The following is a 23629-nucleotide window of genomic DNA, read 5'->3' as shown; positions in this document are numbered from 1 at the left end:
TTTTCTACAATAACAAACATCACTGTCAGACTCCATTAACATATCCTAAAGACACAAGTACTTTTAATTTAAGAGGTTTAAGAAAAGGCACAAATTCCAATTAATAACTTTTCTAGATTTAACTCACTCCTCTAGGTTCTGCCTGAGTTCCTTCTCGCTTTCTTCCAGCTGCTTTTTTAAGGCTTCTTTTTCACACACACTTTCATCAAGTCGCAGCTGAAGATCTTTCAGACTTGCTTGTGTGGCATTTCTCTCTTCTTTGGAATTCTGCTGATTCTGAATTTTGTACACCAAAAGTTAAGCAAGATAATAGACTAAGCATAAATAAATTAAAGGCCCTTTTTTATTGTATGAAAGAAGCCATTGCAAGATTTTGATATTTTTCACTTGTATAAGTGCTTAATAATCTACGAATATTAAAAGCTTGGAATGTTTATTAGCACACACGAAGCATTGCTTTTCAACTTTTATTAGAAATGTGAGAAGTGAAGTCTCCTCAGTACTATCTCATCAGTTTCAAGTATACTGGTTCTTATGACAGGGTTAACATGCAAACCAAAAGAAGCCAAACTGTTTTTTTCTCATGTCTTCAGAGCATGGCTGTACTTAATTACTTCAAATTCAGCACTGTAAAAATAATGCTGTACTTAACAAACAGCAGCTACATGAGTAATACAGTGTGTCTCTCACTCCATGTCTGTCTTGCTACAGTCAAAAGATTAACATTTACCTGTTCAGATACCTAAGAAATTTAATGTGCATGTGCCTAACATTTTTATTCACCTCTCCAAACTCCTTTTCCAATACTAAGAAAGAGATTTCTCAAGAAAAGAGTAACCACGCTATGAGCAACTACATTTAAAATTAAAAGTCTTCTGTAAAAGCACAGTTATCTGGATTACAAGGAATATGAAGCAAAAAAGAAAGATTCAGCTGGTTGCTCAGTTGTCACTTAGAAAAGTGTATTTGAAGTAGTCAAAAGCCTTCTAAGAACAAAGTGCCATACCCTAATTTCTAGATCCAATTTTTTTTCTAATTCTTCCACTTTCCTTTCAAGTTCTGCTTTTTGTTCCACCAATGCTTTTACTTCAGCTGAAGAATCCGAAACCTACAATTAAATAGAGATGTTTATTCCCACAAAGCCAAGATGTTCTTTGACAATTGTTCATTGTAAATCCAAAGTAAAGCTAAAAGCCAGGCTAGTAAAGCGTAGCATCAACTGCCTGAGCTCACCAATGACTTTTCATATGGGACAAGCCAAGCTAATATTTTCAAAGGAACCATGAATTGATTTTCATAAAACTTCTTGGTAATTGCTCAAGGGATGTTGCAAATAATACAGAAAACACACAAACCTAAAGAAAAATTCAAGTTAGGCAACATACAAATTAAGTCAGAAGGACTTGGGGCTAAATTTGACTGAGATACCACCAATTACACAAAACAGCCATCAAAGGGGTTCACACGCAGATGTCAAGACAGACTTTCAAACACTGGTTTTTGGTAATTTCTTAAGATGTGTTTTATATTTTGACTGATTATAGCCCAGGATAAAATAATCATCAAAAGTAAGCATTTAATCCTCCTTATGCCATCACTGCAACAACTGGGCATTCCTTCACTTTGTTTTAGAACTGAAAAAACAGTTCACCATGTAGCAGGTAACAAAACCTCTTCAGTAGGCAGTTTGTCAAATGCCATTAATGTAATACGGCTTTTGAACAATATCCTAAATTATTGCTTTTCTAAATTGCAACCTAAAACACTCTTTACACTTAGATACCTGTTTATAATCACTATAATGAGAAGATGCTCCACCATTATTTTTTAAAGTTATGTATGTTAGCTTTTTCTTTGATCCAACAACCTTTTGATGTTCATGTTAAGTTTGCATCTCTCCTTCTAAAATGTAGAAGCTCTCAAAGTAGACTCCTTTACATTATTCTAATTGTTAACAAACAGATTTCCCATAAGTCACCTGAGTGCATGATTAAAATTAAGCTATACTACTGAGAATACTACAATAATACACTGTACTAGAAGAATAGTCTAATTTAAGTCAGTGAGGGGATTCAAATTTTTTAAGCCCTGTTTGAACATGCATCACTATTAAACAAGCCAAAACAACTTAAAAAATTGTTTACCTGTGTCTTTCCAGCAGCTCTTGACTTTAAAGTCTGAATTTTCTCAAAAACCAAGTTGACTTTCCTCTTTGTCGCATCATCATTATCGGCACTTCTAAAACACAGACAATAAAAGCAATGATATGATCAAAGGTTCTATTTTTTTTATATCGGAACAAATTCAGAGTGTCCAAACTATGTAAAATCACCACCATAAAAAAAAACCAACTGGTATGAACCAGTCAGAAATTATCTTAGCTATGATTTCATTAAACCCTTTAAAGAGAGGCTGTTAAAAATTTATATTCATTGAACTCTTTAATTGTAACTCTCTTCTACAAAATTATAGCTGTGGAAAGACAGGTATTCAGCATGTATATTATACAAACATACTGAAATTAGAAGTGATTAGTACTAGGTTTTTCAAGTTCTGACTACTGCACCCTAAAATACACTTCAGCAGCTCCCAGAACCTGCTACATCAGGAATGCAAAAAAAATTTAAGTACATTGTGTGTATTTTAATTTATTTCTCTTTCCTTCATCTTTCAATAAGTTATCATAGGAAAACACCAAGTAAAAGAGTTACAAGTAGACAAAGGATTAAACATACATCAACAAGAGAGCTTCTGTCAAAACTTTGAGAGGTAACACTCTTTCGTTGTTTAAAAAATCCACAAGCTTAAACTCCCATGCGGTATGATTTGAATTCTTCATGAATCTCCATATCATATGAAGTTTAACTTGAAAAGTATTTAAAAGACCAAACATATTCTAATTCATAAATTTCAGGTATATTTAACCAAACCCTCTACGATACCTTATGTAAGTCCTGATTGCCTGGGTATTTTGAGATCCAATGCCTTGAAGGATACAGCTCAGATACAGAATAATGAAACAATTCTAGCTTTGATTTTACAATTTCACATTTTAAATGTAATAGAAAATAAATATATAGAAAACACAGACTCTTTGGAGAGCAATCCTCTCCAAAACTACATTTACTAACCCTTCCTTAAGGTAATTGTAAAGTATCTGTTTAGCAGTCTCTTCATTCGTTTGCTGTGCAAGATCTTGCTGGCCTTTTAAGAGATCAGGAGTTGCCTAAAATGACAAGACAAAATGTCAAAAAATATAATCCTTTGAGGATTGTAAATACAACCTCTACAACTGTAGTCCTCCATTCTAGTCTATTACGAAAACATTTTGTACTGTGGACTAAGTTCATAAAGATCCACTGGAGTTTTGGCCTGGTGCAATAAAAAGCATACTCCACACCAAAAGAAAGAAAACATAATTCTGCATTCTAGTTTTATGCATTTATGCTTAAGAATCATCACAACATCATTTGCAATAATCTCCTTTGGTCCCACCATCTTCCTTCACCCAAACAAGAATATGCTGGTTTACAAACCATGTTTTCTATACCTGCAGATAAAGGAGTAATTTTTGTGTTTCTACTTCTCCAGAACAATCCCATTTGGAAATGTTGTGTGATGAGTGTTTGTTCTAACAAAGAGCAGAAAAATATGCATTTAAGAGTATGAAAGTTTTAGTATGCTAGAGCACAAAACACAGCTTAAAGAGTAAATTCAAATTTACCTGTATATTAGGGACAGATGAAAATGTTTTTACAGAGATCTTCTTGGCTCCTGAATCAGGTGGAATTGTGATTCGGTTTGGCAACAATAAAGTAGAAGTTACTGTTCTAACTTCCTCTCCTTTATTCTGTCCTGGGAGTGTGGACGACCTGAACATCAAGCTCTCAGTATCAGCTCCATTTTGTTTATGGTGTTGCAAAGAATTGAAACTGCTATTCTGAGTGCCTTTATCAGGCATTTGCAGTTTTCCAATACTTCGAGCAGAAACCTTCATCTCTTTGGAAGGCGACTTTTCATCTCTGGATAACTGCTTGTGAAGGCAAACTTTAGATGGTCCCAGTAAGTGCTCAGTTGACTTACCCAAGCTTCTACTGAATTCACCTAAATAATCTGAATTTACATCAGGCCCTAATGACAAGGCACTATCAACGCTTCTTGATCTTTTACGATCATCTGGATGAATTCTATTCCTTTTTCCTGACCTACCTCTTCTGTGAGGATCCACTTTCCTATCAAACTTTTCAATCAGCTGATCTACTCCTGGAAGTGAACCAGTATCAATATCACGACCAGTTCCAGGCAAAAATGGGATATATCTTCTGTTTTCATGCCGATTAACATTGTCTGCATAGATGGCATACTCTTGGTCATCAAGTAAAAATCTGTATAAGGAATTTGCAGAAGTGGGAGTGGCTGATGAGGACGATGATCTTCGTGAGTCATCCAATACTGGCCCAGCTGAATCTTGTCTGCGGAAAGGAAGAACATCTGGTCTAGGTTTTCTTTTCTCTGGATAAGCAGTGGGACTAACACATGGGGATCCTCCTGCAGATGAAAATGACTCTGAAACACATACTTCGTTGGGGCTGATGGTGCTACTGGGACAATCCAACAGCTGCTTATTTTCATCTTCTGTTTCTACTGACCTGCTTAAATGTATATTTTTTGAATTTGCTTTGGGCGGCTCTGCAAGATATGCATTTGCCTTCTGTAGGGACACCACTTTAGATGAGGAAATCCAAGGCTTTGCTTCAGTTTTTTCATCTGCAAAAGATTTAGATTTACTGCACACAGAAGACTGGCAATTATCCAAGTCCAGGTTATTTTTTTCAGGATCATAAGGCTGTAAAAGTTCAGGATGTCTTTGAAAGTTCAACAAATTTGAGGATTTCGTTGTTCCACCTTTAAATTCTGATATTCCGTTTTCCTTTTCATCCAGATTGGTGATCTTTAGGCTTTTAAGCACACAGGGTTGCATTTGCTGTGTTCCAGGAAACATAGCGTGTTCACTGTTTTTGTCCTCCAACCTAAAAGCAGTATTGAACTCCGTGGCTGGCTTGCTTGCAGTCTGAGAAATGACCTCCTGTTCTTTTCCAGGAGAAGGATTTTCTGACAAACATCCTTCTGTATTGTTTAGTACTATGTAAGGATGTCCATCAATTCCTTGGACTCTAATACTGACACCATAAGACCCCGTCCTAGAATTTTGTGCATTTCTGGTTTTTTGAGTCTCCTCACTTGTGAGTTCAAGAGTAACTTCATAGTCCTGCTGCACGTGCTTAAAACCAGCAAAATATGGCTCCATGATTACCAGAGGATTATAGCTGAAGAGAAATTACAAAAATGTCATTGTTTAAAACACTTTAGATTATTTAATTAATTATTTTATTCCACCATTCAGTGTGACTATGAAGATTTAACAGTAATATGCAGATAAATCAATATACAAGCTATACAAAGCCTGAAGCAAATACACTGTGATACAAATGTCTAACTGACTGATTCTGGATCAATGTAATGTTATTTTATGATTATAAATGGTAAGAAATAACAAGTTAAGATTACTTACACAGAGTTGGTGCTAGCTGCTTTGGAATCAGAATACTTCAAATACAAGCAATTTTAGTACAATTTTTTTTTGAGTCAAAGCAGCTTTTATTTTGGGTATCTCCACTGTATTTACGGAAAGACTGTACCCTTCACAAATCAATGATCATTTTATAGCCAGCAATTATTAACAGCTATATTAACATTTAAACATAAGACCAGGAGAGCAAAACACAAGCAAGCAGGTTCAGGTTATGAATTTTAGGCAACTAAAGCACTGCAAGGAAGGTCAATATCCTCATGCCTTTGAGCTGCACTTTTACATATCTGGTTTTCAACATTTGTTTCTCAAGACATCTGAAAATAAACTTTTTCATTTATTATCTCATTATCATCCATAAGAATAAACTTTCCTACAGATTAACAATTCCCCCAATTGTGGGCTTGTTCCAGAAAACTCCAGTTGCTATTTTAAAACAGATACTTTGCAGAGCAACACAAATTGAAAAATGCTGCTAGTATTTCCAAGGCTGATAGTACCTTTTTCAGATTCAACAGGAATGCTAAATCCAGCCTATACGTGCCAAAACTATTCCTGTTCTAGAAAACATGAAATTAAACCCTACCTGCACTTTTAATGTTAAATGCCATTCTTTCTTTCTGTAAGAGCTGGCTTGGTGCGTAGTTTTACTTTACTGTCTGTTGCATATTATGTGCCGACTGTCTAGTGGCAGAGGCAATGCAGTGACAGTAAGAACTGCCTAAAAAAGGATGAAACATAATACTCTGATGCAAAACCTGAAGGGAATAAACTTTTGAACTGAGCTGGAGAGTTGAGTAACCACTGAAGCCTGACAAAACCAAGATCATTAAACGGTGGTGAATAATCATTGAAAGGAAACAGAAAGAACAAGACGTCTCATGGAAAAACAAACCTCTGCAGCCAGTTTCACTCTCCTGTGTATCTCAGCATGAACTATCTCCCTCAGATATTCTAACCAACAGCAGAATTATCATTTCTTCCAGACAGTGATTTAAAAAGTTTGGCTCACCGTCAAAGTCCTCCTCAGATACTAAAAGATTCAGTGAATTACTTAAATTCACCAAAACTAATTCACAGGTTACATTCACTTAGTGAAGGGAAGTAAACAAACACTATGAATTTGATCTCCACTTAAGACTTCCTGAGTAGGAAGAGAAACAGAACAACAGAAAAGCAAAGATGAGCCAGGGAAGGCTAAGGGAAATAGAAAAATGAAGGAGCAACAGAAGGTAACAGCAAGTACCAATACCCTTTATTATCTTGGCCCTCCATTCTATTTCTCCATTATCTTTTTTTTACCTTCTCTGAATACTCACAATACCTCACATTAATTACTCTGTTTCAGTGTATAAGCTGAGACAAAAAGGACAAAGTAAAAACAACAGAAGCTGATTCTAATCACCCAGAGTCAATGAAAAGATCTCTATTGCTTTAGCGGGTATTTGACCAGGACACAGAAATCAGCTCTGAGCTGCTCTGATGGTGGCTGAGAAAGCAAAGGAGGGAAAAGAGATAGCACAGCACAGAGCTGTAATAGAATATTCACTGAAGGGACCAGACCACACTAATCTAATGAACGGTTGCTGGAGGTAGGAAAGAAACCAGGCTCTCCACTCTGTTCTTCAAACTGTTGAGTGGGTCCAGCTACATTCAATTGCTCTTTGTTTGCTCAAGGCAACAAAAAGGAAGCATTTTTAAAAGTTCAAAAGTTGTTTTCAAATAAGTAAGCCTTTTGAAGCTTTTATGCTTTCCATTTTTAATTATTATTATACAATGTTGATCTGAAGTTACTACTACTCGTATGTAATAATTAAAAAAAAATTATTAGTTTTAGCAAAATAAAAATTATAAAATAAAGTTTATCAGACTTCTAAAACAAATCTGCATGATTGTCTAGGGAAAAAGTGTTAACAAGACATGACTTTGCAACTGAGAATTACTAACAAAGAGACTTCAACCCGCCTATGAAAAAAAGCAGTAAGATTCCGTATATTCTAAAAAGTCTCAATGTTCTCAGAAAATACAAATGATTCAGAACTCTAACATTATAAAAGGAAATCTAGTTTGCAGAATACAGTGTGCTGATACTACACTAAGTTCAAATCACCCATGGCATATTTGCATGCGACCATGCAAGTGAAAAACCCCCATGATTTATACATAGATGGTAGCATACATCTGCAGTAGATGAATACATGAACGCTTTTAAAAAGGGTCTCCACTTAGTGATTCTAGCAAATCAGAAATACCACCAATAAATTTAGACAAATTACTTAGCATATGAAAGTTCACACTACACTTTAAAGCTGTGTGCATTAGCAGACCTATAAAAAGAGTAATGTTTGTCTGAATTTGCCAACAGTGGTAACAAACACAAGCTAAAGGGGTCAATAAAAATAAACCTAAAACTTAAAAAAAAAAAGAAAAAAGGATTGAAATCAACCAGCATAAAGAACAGATAAGCAGTAAATTACAGTGTGTCAAATTCGGGTGACTGCAAGAGCTGCGCTTTAAAGTTGTTGTTTCAATGTTGCAAAGTTGATAAAAATATTAGATAGTCAGGAGGAAAAAAAAACAACCCACACCAAAATAACCCAACAACTCAACAACAACCACAAAACACCAAAACCCCTCGTGTACAGTGGAAACGGTATTTAGGTTAATAATGTACCTTGAATTAACCATTAATATATTTAATTTGTCTCTAAAGCCATGAAGAAATAAGTGTATTTGTCTTCCTCATGCATTATACTAATGAACTATATCTACTGTAATATACAATATACTATAAAAAAGCATAAAACCTTGCAGAAATCAAAATGCTAGTATAACAATTTTTTAAATAAAACATTTTATCTTTCCGGAACTATAAAAATATATATATAATAATCCCCATTACATCTACAAGAAAATCAGACAGCTAGCCCTACCGTTCTAATATTTAAGGGTCTTACTTAATGGTTCCTATTTTATAGGATGTTAAGCCACAGTGGATAATACTCCCCTGAACTACATAATATCTGAAAGTTATTTCACAATACATGAAAACAGTGTTTGTAATATTGTAAACATTTTTAAATGCTTTAAAAAGGCATTAGCTTTTTTTCACACAGCCTTTCTGAGGAGAACCTAAACCCTCTAATGATGCCAATTGTTTAATTACAGTTACAGTCATATTTCTACGCAAACACTGTGCAGTCAGCATCGCAGGCTTTGGCAGGCTTACAGTAGTAGATTAAGGTAAGAGGACTGAAGTTGTTCCTCTCCCATCTGTCTGCCCCACTCCTCTGATGGACATCATGTCAAAAATGAGAACCATCATGACTGAGTATACACATCAGCCATGAATATTTGCAGACTGGCATACTCAGGTAAACGCAATCATCCTTGTGTTCCATACTATTGATGGTTGAAATTCTGACATCTGACACGGGAGGAGCTGACAGACAGGGCCCTGACAGCTACAACCGTAGCTGTCCAGTTTTAATCTTCTTTAAGTCTGCTGAAGCCCTCAAATGTTATGACAAACAGTCTGTTTACTCTTAAACTTATAAAGAGATGTTAGATATTTTCAGAGTCATTAGGAAAAGATTTTCCCTGTTTGTGGAGCTGCTTGTTGTTTCTCTGTAGGTATCTATAAAAAATATAAGCTTTTATTTTTTTTTTATAGAGGGCGATGCAAATTCTAATTCCAGATTTTCTGCCAAACTAGTATTTTTACTTAAAAAATACAGTTTTCAGAAAACAGAAGCAATGATTCTGCATAAATTCTTAACCAGGTAAAAGACTGCTCTATTATTTTACAAAATATATAAAAAAATATATTCTATTATTTTTATAAATTCAATTATTATCTCCTACTTGTGAAGCAAATATCACAACAACATATACAAATTAATCAGGACCTAAGAAATAACTACTTCAATAAATTATTTTCTTTTGAAAATATTCTACTTGCTAAAATGACAGATAATATAGTTAAGGACATACAACCATCAATATCTTTCAGAGATTAGAAGTTCAGCTGTAGTTTAGGACAATCAAAGTATATCAGCATTTTCTTTCTGGTAACTTCATCTACTCTTCGTACCAAGCCAAATATTATTGAGCAGTGAAGTTTCACCTGAAAACTTCCAAACAGTCCAGAAAAGAAATAGCCTGATTTTCTACAGTTATACCATGTACACTTAAACAGCTGGATTTACTGATCAACAAGTTCAGTAAATCCAGTCATCACCTAGGGCAAATCCAAAACACAGAATTAAGGATACAGGAAACACTGTCAGGCACAAACCAAGCAATTCACTCTACTAGGCAACACGTTAGGTTTTACAGATATCACTGGAATGCATGCACTGTATGTCCCAGATAAGTTATTTTATTTGAAAATTCAGCAAGAGTAATTTTCAATCAAGTACCTTCTTGAAAACCATCAAAAGCTGAAAGAAACTAACTTAATGAGTTTAACCATAGACTCAGCCTGAGCCTGCAGGCCGAAGTCTTTATATCTACATAGACCCTTCCTCATTCTGAAACCTCATGAAAACCATGTGTGATCCCAGTACACTCACATCCTGTTTCATCAGGCTAAAGGATCAAGTTCTTTAAAAAGATCCAAATATGTTGGTTTGAAAGATGCTTACTTCCCTTCAATTTTGTATGTTACTAGCTGATCTAAAAAACATAGGTCATAACACACTATTTCCACAAGCAACAGTTCTTGCATCCCGTTATCTCAGCTTGCACAATCCTCCCTGCTCCTTTTGTGAGCCAGCAACCACGCAGCCACACAGCAACAAAATGGGCGGTTTTCTGTCATACCAGCAAGTAAGGCACCAGGGAGGAATGGTATCACCTATTTTGGCAGCAACATGGCCTTGGACTGCTTGAGGCAATCACAAAATTCCAAAGTGAATTCACAGGGACGTTTTCTGGGATAGAAACCTTTCAAAACTTCTATAAACAAACAAACAAAAGTGGCACTCAAAATGTTCAGGCCTTTCAGTTTGAGGATTTCTTTTTAAAATCAGCCTTCATAAAGGTGTTTAAGCGCTCATTTTAAATACTGGCCTCCAGTGGGTGTGGAAGTCCGTATTTTATTATTACTCAGAAGTGGTTTCATTTTTCTGAACAACTTATTTTTGCCAAAAATAGAAACTATGATATTTTTGTTTATAAAGAGAACTTGTCAGCAAAGGATCTCATGTCTGAAAGGATTCTCACGTCTGAAAGGACTCCCATGTACTGAAAATCCAGTACTCTGCATCCTCTTCTGTAGCAGTCTGTCCTTCAGTGGTGATACGATACTTTTCAAAGAACTATAGAAGAGGAATACTGAAACTCTAACAGGTCAAAAACACTTTTTCAGAAGTGCCACCAAAACATTTCTTTTCTCAGCTACTTTAAAGCTGCCTATGAGGAGCTATGTAAGACCCGCCTCACAATCAAAGAAACCCCTGTAGTTTGGAAGCCTGACTGTTCTCTCTGCCAGCATTTGCAGAAAAGAGTGCTCTTGAGAAAGAGAGTCCTGTGCCAGACACGGCTGCTCCCTTCAGTGGCTCTGCAGCCATGCTAACGTTACAGCATCACAAAGGCATGGAATTGTGTCCACTCATCCATTTCAGTTATTCTTTAGCCAAATCTATAAGACAGATACATATATATATAAAAAAATAAAAAAATATATTTAAAAAAACCAAACCAAACCAAAAATATCCAATATCATAATTCTGAGACTCCTAAAACAGAATCAACTGAAGATTTTTCACTGAAGGAAGGTTAGGGCACACCACCCGTCTTCTCTTCAGAGGAGCAAACTCTTTTGAATTCTGAAAATGTCAAGCTATTAAAGGGTAAAACAGCAAATGATACTCGGTTCCATGGAATTCACCTCCACATTTTCTTACCACAAAAAAAAAAAAAGTCACTGCCCATATTATTTAATCAGTGCCTTTTTTATAAGAGGGATGTAACAGTTGATGGATGTTTACTCCAATTTTTTGCACATGCACAGCAGAATGCCAGGAAGGAACTATAAAATTTGTCATCCAGCTTTACATAACATCGAGCTTGCTCTCCAAGCTAAATAATGGATTCTCTGTGCAGCTGACTATTCAGAAAGTACCAGCAGTATCACATGAAGACAAAGTGGGTGTTAGGTCAATAATAAATTGCAGTGCTATGGAAAGAGGACAGGAAATTACTTTGGGAAAGAACAGGAAGGAAAACGTACATACTGGGAGGGTAAAGAAAAGGAAGCAGACAGGATAATTCATGGAAAGACCAAAACTGTAATGTTTTCACACTTGGTGGAACACAATCTCACAATCATGCCTTGCAAGCACGATGGGAAACTTCATCACTGTCAATCCTACCTACAAGCTGAGGCTTCTGCAAAAGGAAAAGGGACCTGGATTGCTGTCTCTGTTAGGCTATATGGAAGATAGCTCTGGGGTAGCTGAGTTTATTTGATCTACTGCTTATAGCAGAGCAAAAGGGAGAAAAGTGAAAATTTAAGGTTCTAAATATGAGACTGTAAAAAAGGGACAGTGAAACCCATTTAAGAGCAAACTGACAATATCCAGCAACAGAATGTTGAATCTGAAAACGTTTGCCATCTTTCCAGTAGATTATTTATGCCCATTTAAGATTTTTTTCCTAGTTTAGACATATTTTTTGTCTATATAAAATAATATTTATATTATATCTGGCAGTCACTCCTCAAAATTGTTATAAAGGAAATTATGATAGTTATGGAACCTAATAAAACTTCCACAGCAATTTCTTCTTGTCCCTGTACTGTCTGTAAACTGCCACTCCCTGTCTAGTGGTCAAAACACAAAACTTTCAAAAGGCCTATACCGAGGATCTTCTACAATACATCATGTCATAATTCGGGGGGGGGGGAGAGGGGGGGAAGGAATACCCTGAGAGATTTATTTATTGGTTGGCATTTCTGATGTCAGTACCAAAGACATGCCCAAAATTTTTCTATAAATTGAAAACTAGAAAAGAGACCACTGAGTTTTAAAATATTAATTCCCTTTAAAGTATCATGTCCCACCTCTTCTTCCCACTTGTTAGAATGAAAGAGACTGAAAAATTCTATGCCGAAAAAAAAAAAAAAAAATCATGAGTTGATGGGGACCTAAGTCATATGGCAAGTATTACTCAGCATATATACCAGTGTTACACCACAAAGACTTATGCTTGGTATCACACAGACACAAGACAAAATCTTCAGCCTCAAAGACAGGGCTGACCTATTATTACAGGCAGAATTAACCTTATATATTTCATAAAAAGCTAGCAATTTATGTTCTTCTAAAACAGCTACATATAAATGAACTGCACAAGCTATTGCTAAACTTAGCACTAGATCCCATCCACCACCTTAGATACAGTCCCTCCTCACACCATCCCTGTACACACCTACATTATTAACTGGTGCAGTACAAAGAGAAAGGACCAGGTTTTGACCTGCTACATTCCATTATAGTCACAGGACTGCATACCCAACATTGCATTGTTATCTGCAATGAAATTCATACCCCTTCCCAGTCCAAGGTGTGCATGGTGCCCACATAAAGACATAAATGCTGGAGGATCATATACCCACACTGCACGTTGCCTCCCTTTGAAAGCAGTAATTCCAGTCTTCACACCAGGAGCCATGTAGGTCTGTACCTTCCATAAATGCAACATGGTTGGTTTTTTTTTTCCTTTGACCAAGTTTTGATTAAATATGGTAGTAATGTGGCTTTGGATACCCAACGGAAAATGAAGTCCAGGCAGGAACACTGACCCATAGAAAGCCTGGTGACAAAAGGAAGCCTGCCATCATAGTATTACATTTTAATAGTATTTCAACATTTCTCAATCAATTACTTTATTCTATGAAAAATATTCTCTGTTCTGGTTTCAGGTGGCAGCCTAGAATTTCTTCCAGGATGAAAATTCCAAATAACACTTTTCTTCCACAGCTGTTAGTGGAAGCAAAGAGCCATGCTTAGATTACACATATTATTTTAACAATTTCTCTGAAACACAGTATAGCAAAGTGGATGAATCCTGGATTTGCTGCCTTAGAGATAAAGATTTCAGTTTCAGTTGTGCCCAAATATTAAAGAACCTTATTCAGATGCTCAGCCAATAAAACAGAATATTAATAGCCACCCGTTCAAAGAGAAGGACAGGAAGAGAACTGTATTTAATAAAGATTGTCAACAGAAAGAACTCAATAACGGTTAGAGCAAAAGATATTGTTCTCTTGCTTTTACAGCTTGGTTGATACTCCCTCTGGCTGAAAAATGCTGTGTTTGAGGAAGTCTCAATGTCTCAAATGTAAAACATCTTGTTAGTCCTATGAAAGTACGTGACAGATCAGCCAAATACTTGAGCTATGTGACAACTAGCAGGTTTTGTTGGTTATGCTTGAGCTGTCTGACAACTAGCAGGTTTTCTGGTTTATTTTTCTGCCCTTCTCCCCTTTCCCCCCACTCCCCAAAAATCTGCTTCAATGGCTGGAAGTCAACAAGATATTTTGGCAGATCCTCAGGTCTCATAAATTGTCAAAATTTGATTGAAGACAAGGACATAATATACATCCCATTTTCTTAACCTGCTGTGTATGAATTCACATAGTCATAATTTTACAGGATCTTCCCCAGAGGAAATATGGCACGACCTACTAACCTTGCTTACTGAGTGGAAATTAAAGCATTAATTTTTGGTAATGATAAAACCAGTAAGAAAAACCCAAATTTCTCCTGTAGTATTCTAAACTATCACCACTGCAATACATATCTTATATCATTACTAAAAAGCTCTCTTTTTCTTCACTGAAGTAATTAGTTTCCAGATTCTTCCAAGTCCAACAAAAGGAAATCAGAGACACAAAGCACACTAAAAGTATACGAACAGCAGTCAACCTCTATCAGTTCCAAGAAACTAATTCATGTCATCTGCCTCGACTAGTCCCAGGACTTGTAAATGATGGTACTAGTTAAGTCACTGGAAGCAGATGGAGATTTACACTTGTTTATTAATAGTTACAATGGTACAACCTTTACACAAATACCTGTTCAAGTGTACTTGTACCACTATACTGTTTCATGTCCCACACAAGCTCACGTACACCTGTACAAGCTCTTTTTTGCCGCTAACACAGGATCCAGCTTACTGGGGTTATCTACTTGCACTTTAAGTATACTGACACCACTGCATTACAATTAACATTTATAAATTTCAAATACAAAAAGCAAGCAAACAAGAAAACCTTATAAATACTTATCTCAGAGGTAATTATATTCAAGTGATACTACCGTGCTTAAGTCTTCCTCATTTTTATGACAAATTTGCAAAGGAAAAGGTTATTAAAAAAAAAGGGTAATAAAGTCACCAAGAGGAAGTTGTATTTTATATATACTCTCTCTTAGTTTATCAAATTCTGAATGTTCCTATCTGTTGAAGAGTTGACAGAAACAACAGCTGAGTGACACAAGGATACTTACAGATTTTAAGAGTAGTTTGTGATTTCAAATACAATAGCTGGGTTTTAACCAAACATCTGATAGGATTACACTCACTCCACAAAAGATTCTGTGTTGTTCCACTACATTTTCCTCCAATTGTCAGTATTGGAAACTTCGTATTTTGTTCCAAAGGAAATTATCTTAATACATCCCAATGATATCATCATTGTTTTAATAATAGAGAGTATCCTGTTCATATTTTTAAAGGCTTGGGCAAAAACCTCAAGCTTGTTAAAATAGTCTCTTAGTCCTTCTCAAAGTAATGGAAACAGTTAGGGCAACAGTTATTAAAGAGTTTTGGCAGTGCTTCAAGAACACAAGATTACTTATAATATTATCTTAAATAAACTTGCTTACTCCAGAAATTATTCCTTGCATTTAAATGTGACATATCACTGGACACTGTTCTCAGTATTCCCACCCCCCAAAAATATAACCTTGTCTACAGAAATGACAGTTACAGCAACACAACAGATACAACCAGCATAAAACCCTGACTAGAGAAGTATAGCTTATTCCTAAATAAAATTGATGATCTACATGAGTACAACTGCATGCAAAGACCAAAGTCTCACCTATAAGACAACGCACAGGAAAGGGTTAATCTCTATGGAGATGCAAGTATTTAAGTACAAAAAGTACATGTAAAATAGACTTTACAAGTCATATTTACACAGCCAACATAAGGCCACAGCTTCATGCGTATTCAAGCTGGTTATGGCTCCCATTTTTCTATTGTTAAACTTTGTCTTAATTATACTGTATTCTTTAAACACTTGGCTTCACACCCATCTAGTTTCTTTTAACTAACTCAACCATGCATTTTAAAATTTAAATACACAGTCAGAACTGCGGGCCCTGAGCCCAGCCACCACGAGGCAAGATGGTATCATCACACTCAGTCTGAGACATAAGCGAGTAGAGAAGAAAGAGTCTAGATAGCTATACAGAGGAAAGGAGCTTCATCATGTGCTGGACTGCTCCACCAGGAGATGCATCACTTAGAAGGGTTTATGAATCCTACACAACCAAAGCTGTGTGGTGTGGACCCTGCTTGTATGCTGAGCACAGGTTTAACCAGCTCCCACAAGCTGCCACTCTTCTTACCTTCACACTGGTATAGAGTAATTACTGGGGGTAAATGAGAGAGGTAGGGCTACTTCTTCAGGAGGCCTGAAGTGTTTGTGGAATTATAATGTAACATTACATACCAATTGTTCTTTTAAATAAAGACTGCTACTGCTGATCATTTGCTCCCTGCATATAACAGCTAATGGTGTGCAAATGACTGTATGAAGGCATACGCCAACCCATTAACAGTTTCAACACAGCCTAACAAAAATATTCTCAGCTCTATTCACATCACTGAAAACATTCCCCCATGTCTATATAAAAGCTCAAATTTCACCCACCATTTCTGCATTTTGCTTTATACAGAAATAGATCACAAGTCACTACTCACTTTTGAGTGGGCTTATATATATAAAATACTTCTTCCACTCTAATACACTTCATCAGCTTTTCTAGATATATTTTAATAGAATTTAAAATAGGGTTGAAACACTCCTAGTGGCTGGTAATTATTTATAAGGCTTCTGCAAGAGTCTGTAAGAGTTTACGTATACACGCTCAGGGAAATACACAGGCATGCGTATATATGAATGTGTCAGCATGGGCAGCCTAGCCAATAAGTGTCCATTTCAGAATGTATTTATATAATTTTCACATGGACATTTAAGCTACATTAAAATTGTGTGTGTAATGTACATGTAACTAAAAAATTATGAATTTCTGCAAATGCCTGGGGTCAAAACTTGTGCTCAGACTTCCAAGAGTCACATGGCTATCTGAATGGTAATAGCTCCTACCGTGCCTGGGGACCCTCACAGGAAGGGCTGTTGTGATAATAACTGAGGCATCCTCCAGTCTTACCAATCTCCCTGATGTTTTAGGGTCTTTTTTTAAGTCAAAGTGCTTTCTGAGACATCTCTCCAATCACCTTTATTCCTCATTGCTCTCTATCTTCATCAAAATCAAGTAGAATGTGAAAAGATTATAGACATTTTATTTTAAATCTCATACTGCCAATCTGGTTAATGCATCTGAGAAATACAAAAGATGGGTCAATTTAACTTAAAACAGAGTTCATTTGGCTAAAAATTTAGAGGCATTAATGGAAAAACTATACTATGTACTTAAAATGTTTGGCTATGGATTTTGTCATCCACTCTATTTCACATAGAACAGAAGGTTATAAGCCTACATTTGGACAAACTCCTTGAAGAAGGCTGCCAACTATGTTGGCAAAGATGGTACAAGGCCACAGCAAATACACTGAGCTCTAATCCCAAACAGAGGTGACTCCATGACTACCACTCCACTAAATCTTTAGTACATGCATTCCTAACATGTTAATTTCTCAGGTTTAAACATTAAATTTTCATACTTGGCTATACTGGAAAACATTACCATTTAGATTTAACTCTACTCAGAGAGTCAAAGCCAAAACAGTTCCTGAAATGTGTTAGTGTTTCCAGATAAAACATGCCTGGAATAAACACTCCCATGAACACATTAAGTACCTTCCTTATAACCAGGTCATGTAGCATTCACAGTGGAACAGTTCTCCATTATTTTGTCAGGTAAGAACAGAAATTACAAAACCAACCTTTTTTCCATTTTTACATATCATACCACCACAGCATTCAAGATGTATTAAAAACCCCTGCAAACTGCCAAACCGAAGTTGAAGATGCATCAAGTCAGCACCATCCTCCTCAGTATGCAGTTTTTTGAAACCTCGCAAAAAAACTGGAGAAATTCTAACATCTTCACCTCATCCTGACTCTCATTCAAGAGAGATGTTAATCTCTGTATTTTAAAGATGTAGTTCTTCGTAAAGCTCAGCTCTGAAAAATATCACTGAACTGATCAGGTAGAAGATAACATCCTCCTCCAACTATAAAAAGGAAGGGTAAGTGGGGCAGACAGAAGAAACAAACAACACACATTTTTTTAAGCCTGCTTTATCTGAATACATGGGCAGTAGGAAGCATTTCTGCTGCCATTCAGACTTGCATAGAGACGGTATAGAACTGGGAAAAACAGTCCAGTATTTTAGTGTTCACTGCCATTTCCCAAAAATCTATTAGTGCTAGTGATCTTGAGCAGATTCTTGCTTGTTCCCCTCTATCGACGCAGGTGGTAGACACTGCCATAGGCTGAACATTGTTCTACATTATCAAGCTCACATGCCTGGTATTAATACATGCATTTTCAGGTTATCAACATAGTAAAAAGGCCAGATAATAATGACATCATCATAACCACTATGACTTCAAAAACCAGAAACGGTAAAACAGAAGACTGCAGAATGAAACTATTCTGGTCTACTTTTGTATAATTTCTGACATCAGCAGAATTATTTGGTCTCAAAATACTTAAGTAGCTATTTTTAAATAATAACTTGCCCACAATGGTCCAGGCTGAATCATCACCTTGCACATAAGTTCGTCTTGCCTTGCTCCCTGACAAATGATTTAAAAATGCAAGTTTGAGGTCATGCCATTTCACCTACACATTTCAGATGACATTGCAGAGCCTAGACAAACCAGTTTCGCCAATACTCCCAGAAAGATCAACTTCCTATTACACAAGGTAAACCAGGAGAAGGAACTGTCTTGCCTTCAGCTTTGTCACCCTTTCATTGAGGTAAAATTCCTTACACAGGATATACCATAAACTATTTTTGCAGCGAATTGAATTCCACATCCCCCATATATACCCTGTTAGGGGAACCTAAGTGCATTCTCAGTCACTTTACTGGTGACAGCGAGATCTAACGCAATTAACAAAAATTAAAATAAGCTGGTTTGCTTGCAGGCCATTCAGGCAGCCTAAGCAGCCACCCCAATTATTACATTTAAAAGCAAAACACAGCTAAGTCAGATACTGAGAATAAAAACAGTTGTGATACACCCATAGAGAAGACTCTTTGGAATATCACCACAAACTCTGTAATCTAAAAGGTAAGCCATGATAAGCCCTCCCTTTCCGTTTCCATCATAACGTTATATTTGCTAAAACAATCCTCTCTAGTGTGTATTTGCACTGAAGAAGGTTTTAGAAACAGTTACTATCAGCTGCAATTCAAGGTGTATGTAAGCCAACTAGGAATTCTTTTCCAGTGATTAATATTTCAAAAACACACCTAAATTGTAAATACATACTGTAAAAACATCAGCCCCTTTATAAGGTACTACATTTGAAGCACTGCATTTTATTTATCTCATATCATTTGTTTAAAAAAAAACAAGCAAAAAAATCTTCTAAGAACAATTATCTTCTCTTACGTAAAATATTAATATTCTAAAAGAATCTTTAATAAAAATTATAAATACTGCTGATTTTACATTTTTGTTTAAAAAGTATAGCTGACTATGTTTCAAAAAGCATAACACACCATAAAAAGCTGTATAATTGCCTTTCATAACATGACCAGCTTCTATATCTTTGTAAAACATGCTGCTTGCTACACTACTACTAGTGCATTCCAAAACTGTATGAGAAGTTTTCATTTCCATTTATAATCTTTTCCCAAAAGAAAAGACCTACGTTCAAACTAACACTCTATTAAAAAAAGGCTTATAGCAACTTAGTACACTTCAGCAGTAACCACAATTGGTTTAGTACACGTGAGTGTAAGTGAATTTATTCTGGTTCTAACATGAGATAAAAACAAGACAATTCAATGACGGTGTCATTTCTAGAAAATATAATTGCTAGTCAAACAACTTCTTACAAAGTACCTTAAAAAAGTAATCAGTGGTTTGGTTTTGCCATTTTAGTTATATTTTTATAAGAGTTTTAACGTTATCTTAAAACCAGGTCTATAAAGAGATCCTTAACTGAGACATGTGACAGTTGCCACAATAAGTATCAGACACCAAATCTGTCAAATTCATATGGGTAATTAAATTACAAATAATTATATCCTAGGGGGGTTCCGATTCATCTACAGGATTCATTTTATATGAGTGCATGCAAGTTAAATACTGTGTAGATGTTCAGATAAATAAAACAACCGTCAAGGATAGGTGTGCACTATTTCAGCTTTGATAACTGTTCAAACTACATTGCAGAGATTTTTTCAAAATACTTCAAAGAATACCAGGAGAAAGGTAAAAGCTATAACAACTATTCTTCTGTCAACTGCAGACGCTAATCCAAACTCACCACAAAAGTTTTATCGCAGTACTCATCTACCCATAAAGCTGTCATCATATGGGAGAGTTATAAATTATATCAGATGCAAAGTTAATTGGGAAGAAGAATAAATGTCTGAACTGCCATTCTGAGCCTTTCCCATGAAAAGGAACACACACAATGCGGACACACCCTTTCGCAAAAATACACTAATTCGTGGAATAAAAGGGAGATGAAGAAGTCAGAGTGTCCTCAGCTCAGGAATGCCAGGAATCCCCGGAGGAATGCGTGCGGGCAGGCGGCCGCGGCGCCCCTGACACACCTCGGTCTTTGCGACCCGCGGAGGGGTCCTCGCCGGCCGGGCTGCCCGGAGCTCCCGCCCTCCAAGCCCCCCAGCTGGCCAGTGCGCGGTCACCTGGAGCCGAAGGCCGGCAGCAGCACCTCCAGCTGAGGTACCGCAACCACCGCTCCGGAGCAGCTGCGGCCGGAACATGCACTTGGGGAAGAGCCCCCGCTCTTCCCAGCCGCGAGGGGAAACTCGGAAACAGTCAGGTCTCAGCGGAGGCTGTTTTCCCGGAACTCCCTCGCCCCTCCGCGGCCCGTTCCGCACGCCCGCCCCGGGGGAGGCACAGCCGCCGCTCGCCAGCTCAGCCCCGAGGAGCGCTCGGGGGGAAGGCCTCCCCGCGCGTTACCAGCGGTCGTACAGGGAGAGCCGTGTTGTTGTCCCCCCACACCCGAGAGAACGCGGCGCCCTTGGCCTTTGGGAAAGAGCGTGTTTAACGGAGCGAGGTGGAGGAGGGAAGCCAGCGACCCAGGGCGCCTCAGCGCGGGGCGCCACCTCTACAGCCGCGGGCGCCAACCCCACAAGGCGACGTCCCCTGTGACCACCGCGCTCCGGTCAGGTCTCGCCACAGCCCGCTGCCGCCCGGCCCCGGCCATCTCGGCAGACAGAAGTGAGCGACGCGGTGCCCCCCCTCCCGGCGCCCAGAGCTTCCGTCGCAACCACGCGCCGCCGCTCTCCTCACCCGTCCCGAGCCGCCTCACCCTGTCAGGGGGACTCCAGTCAACTTCGTGCCGCTCTTGCCGTCGCCCCTCCAGCCGCGCTCGCCGCCGGAGCTGAGGGCGGACTGCCCGCCCCTTCCAGCGGGGGAGGGGGGTGCCGGGGCCGGGGCCGGGGCCGCGCCCGGGCCGTGCCGTGCCGTGCCGGGGAGGAGCCAGGCGGGGGGCGCTCCCTCAGGTGAGCTAGGGGCTGCCTCGGGCGCGCGCGACGGTTTCCCGCCCTTTCCCGCCGCGCTCGCGGCTGTTGGACGCCCTGAGGGGGATCGTGACGCGCGGGGTCCCGTCAGGTTGGCGGCCCCCGACAGGCACCTATAAACGGCAAACAGAGGGCAAAACCACCCGAATCCTCGTTCGTTCAGGCTGCGCAAACGGTGCCAGGACGAAAGGGGGTGGCTGGAACAATCCTCTGCAGCAGAAACTCAGCCCCGGGCCCAGGTACTGCCGTCAGGTCGAGGCCGGCTGACAGCCGGGTTTGCTTTCCTTCGCGAGCGGGACCCGCCGGCCGGCGGAGGCGGCTGGCCATGCTCCCGCCGCGGCGGGAAGAGCTGAGGCAGCAGAAGGACGGGGCAGGGCAGGCGCGGGTTTGAGCGTGTGGTGGAGGGAAGGAGTGAGGAGCTGGGCCGTGGCGCGCCCGTACTGAGAGCAATGTCATGAGCACCTCTGGGCACACCTGGGCTGCCTTCACCGTTTGTGGTGGTTTTTCACAATGTCTTAAGTTAGACTGGAAATACCACAACAAAGTGTTCGCAGACTTCCAGAACATTCTACAGATACAGTCAGAACTGAAGTGCTGCCATACTGCAGCATGACTGCTTCCCCTGGCCCATGTGTGAAGGACAGCTAGCTGCTAAGGACACGTGGTTTACAAGTGTCATACAAAACAGTACAGTGACTATAAGCATGTCACGAGATTTGCACCTCGAATAATTTCTTCTACCCTTAGAAATCTGTTCTTGAGATTTGAATCATGTAAAACAAACAGCATTGTCGGGGGGGGAAGGGTGATATATGGGGGGTCTACTTACAGAGTTGTTCTACAGGAGAATGATGGGTAGGCACTCATCCACTTTTAAAATCCAGCTGTGCTTGGAGGTCACTGCTCACATTTCTGTCTGAGCTCCTCTGCTACCTGTTACACGTTCTGACAAAACAAGCCCAGTTAGCAAGCACTATTGTATGGATTTTCTGAAAAGAATGTGCCTGTCTTAATTAGGATATATAAACAGAAGAGGTTCAACCAGGAGAGCAGCCGCTCCAAATGTAGCATTAATGTTGACGCTTCTAGGGCACTGTATCCAGATTTAGGTGTGAATTGGACAAATTACGAACAGTTCTAAAGAGGCATCTAGTGAGGTGATTGCAGACATCTAACAATTATTTCCTTTGCTGAGGGGATGAAAGTACTAGGTGTGACAGGGGCTATTAAGGCTTCTGTTGTGGAAAAACGCACCTCTACATAATGTATGAAATTCATTCTCCCTCAAAATGGATGTTGAAAGTCATAGATCTATGAATTTTTCTGCCCTTGACTGACTTGTCAGAAAAATGCTCATGAGACAGAACAGCCTAAATGTGTTGCCATCTTGATCTTTTACATACTTTGCCATTTAACATTTGCTTTTCATATATGTTATTTTCATATAACCAGAGGCCATGGCTAATCTTGGAGCTGTTTACATAAAAGATATATATAGTTTGCTTAACTCCTTTCGCTGTAGTTTTCAGAAAGCACATGATTTTTACTCTAAGCCCTTCTAACTGGTAAAACTTAGAAATAAGGAATGGAAAAGAAATAATATAATTAATCTTCCCCCCCCCCCAGTTACATCAGCTATGCGGCAAAGTTTTGGGTTGAACTCACAGACACACATGTATTTGGCTGTATTTCATTACAATTAAAGTGTGAAGAAATATGCTGACAGTTTGTTCAGCCTCGTAGTTTTAAACTACTACTTAAACCACGACAGTAACGTACGAAGGAATTGAACTTAATAGAAAACAAAATGTTTGATTTTGTAGTGTAGTATGAGGTGTATACACCTATAATTTTCAGGTTATTGTTAGAGGTTAATTAGAACAGGTGTTAATCAATTATGTTATACAACAATACATTTCCATTGCTTTTAGAAGCAAGCCAGGAAAAAAAAAAAAATAAAAGATTAATTTCTTGCTAAAATAACCAGGGTATGATATTATTCATTATTATATAGCCTATAATTACTTTTTCACAATGTGTTAC

The 23629-nt window shown here is 38.3% G+C and overlaps 1 protein-coding gene and 1 long non-coding RNA gene across 14 annotated transcripts in view; one reads left to right on the top strand and one right to left on the bottom strand.

Moving 5' to 3' along the window:
- The window catches only part of CGNL1 (cingulin like 1), a 61215-nt gene extending 39489 nt beyond the window's left edge, over nucleotides 1-21726 (bottom strand). For 2 of the 8 annotated variants that reach the window (XM_030496867.1, XM_030496871.1), the window contains exons 1-7: nucleotides 21376-21726; nucleotides 3725-5327; nucleotides 3551-3631; nucleotides 3132-3226; nucleotides 2145-2238; nucleotides 1007-1108; nucleotides 128-276 (exon numbers count right to left, since the gene is read on the bottom strand). In XM_030496867.1, the coding sequence (XP_030352727.1) occupies nucleotides 128-276; nucleotides 1007-1108; nucleotides 2145-2238; nucleotides 3132-3226; nucleotides 3551-3631; nucleotides 3725-5308 (2105 nt within the window). In that variant the 5' untranslated portion in view covers nucleotides 5309-5327; nucleotides 21376-21726. Of the gene's footprint in view, nucleotides 1-127; nucleotides 277-1006; nucleotides 1109-2144; nucleotides 2239-3131; nucleotides 3227-3550; nucleotides 3632-3724; nucleotides 5328-6176; nucleotides 6401-20746 lie in introns of those variants that run through there. The other 6 variants (XM_030496872.1, XM_030496874.1, XM_030496868.1 and 3 more) reach the window with 5 other exon arrangements.
- LOC115612551 overlaps nucleotides 20814-23629 on the top strand; it is a 33059-nt gene continuing 30243 nt past the window's right edge. For 4 of the 6 annotated variants that reach the window (XR_003993072.1, XR_003993073.1, XR_003993074.1 and 1 more), the window contains exon 1: nucleotides 21609-21825. This is a non-coding gene — a long non-coding RNA (uncharacterized LOC115612551). Of the gene's footprint in view, nucleotides 21569-21608; nucleotides 21826-23629 lie in introns of those variants that run through there. The other 2 variants (XR_003993076.1, XR_003993075.1) reach the window with 2 other exon arrangements.

This window comes from Strigops habroptila, chromosome 9 (assembly GCF_004027225.2).
Source record: "Strigops habroptila isolate Jane chromosome 9, bStrHab1.2.pri, whole genome shotgun sequence".
In the NCBI taxonomy this organism is placed as follows: domain Eukaryota; kingdom Metazoa; phylum Chordata; class Aves; order Psittaciformes; family Psittacidae; genus Strigops; species Strigops habroptila.
The sequence above is the reverse complement of the archived record's forward strand: the minus strand, read 5'-3'. Positions and strand labels throughout refer to the sequence as shown.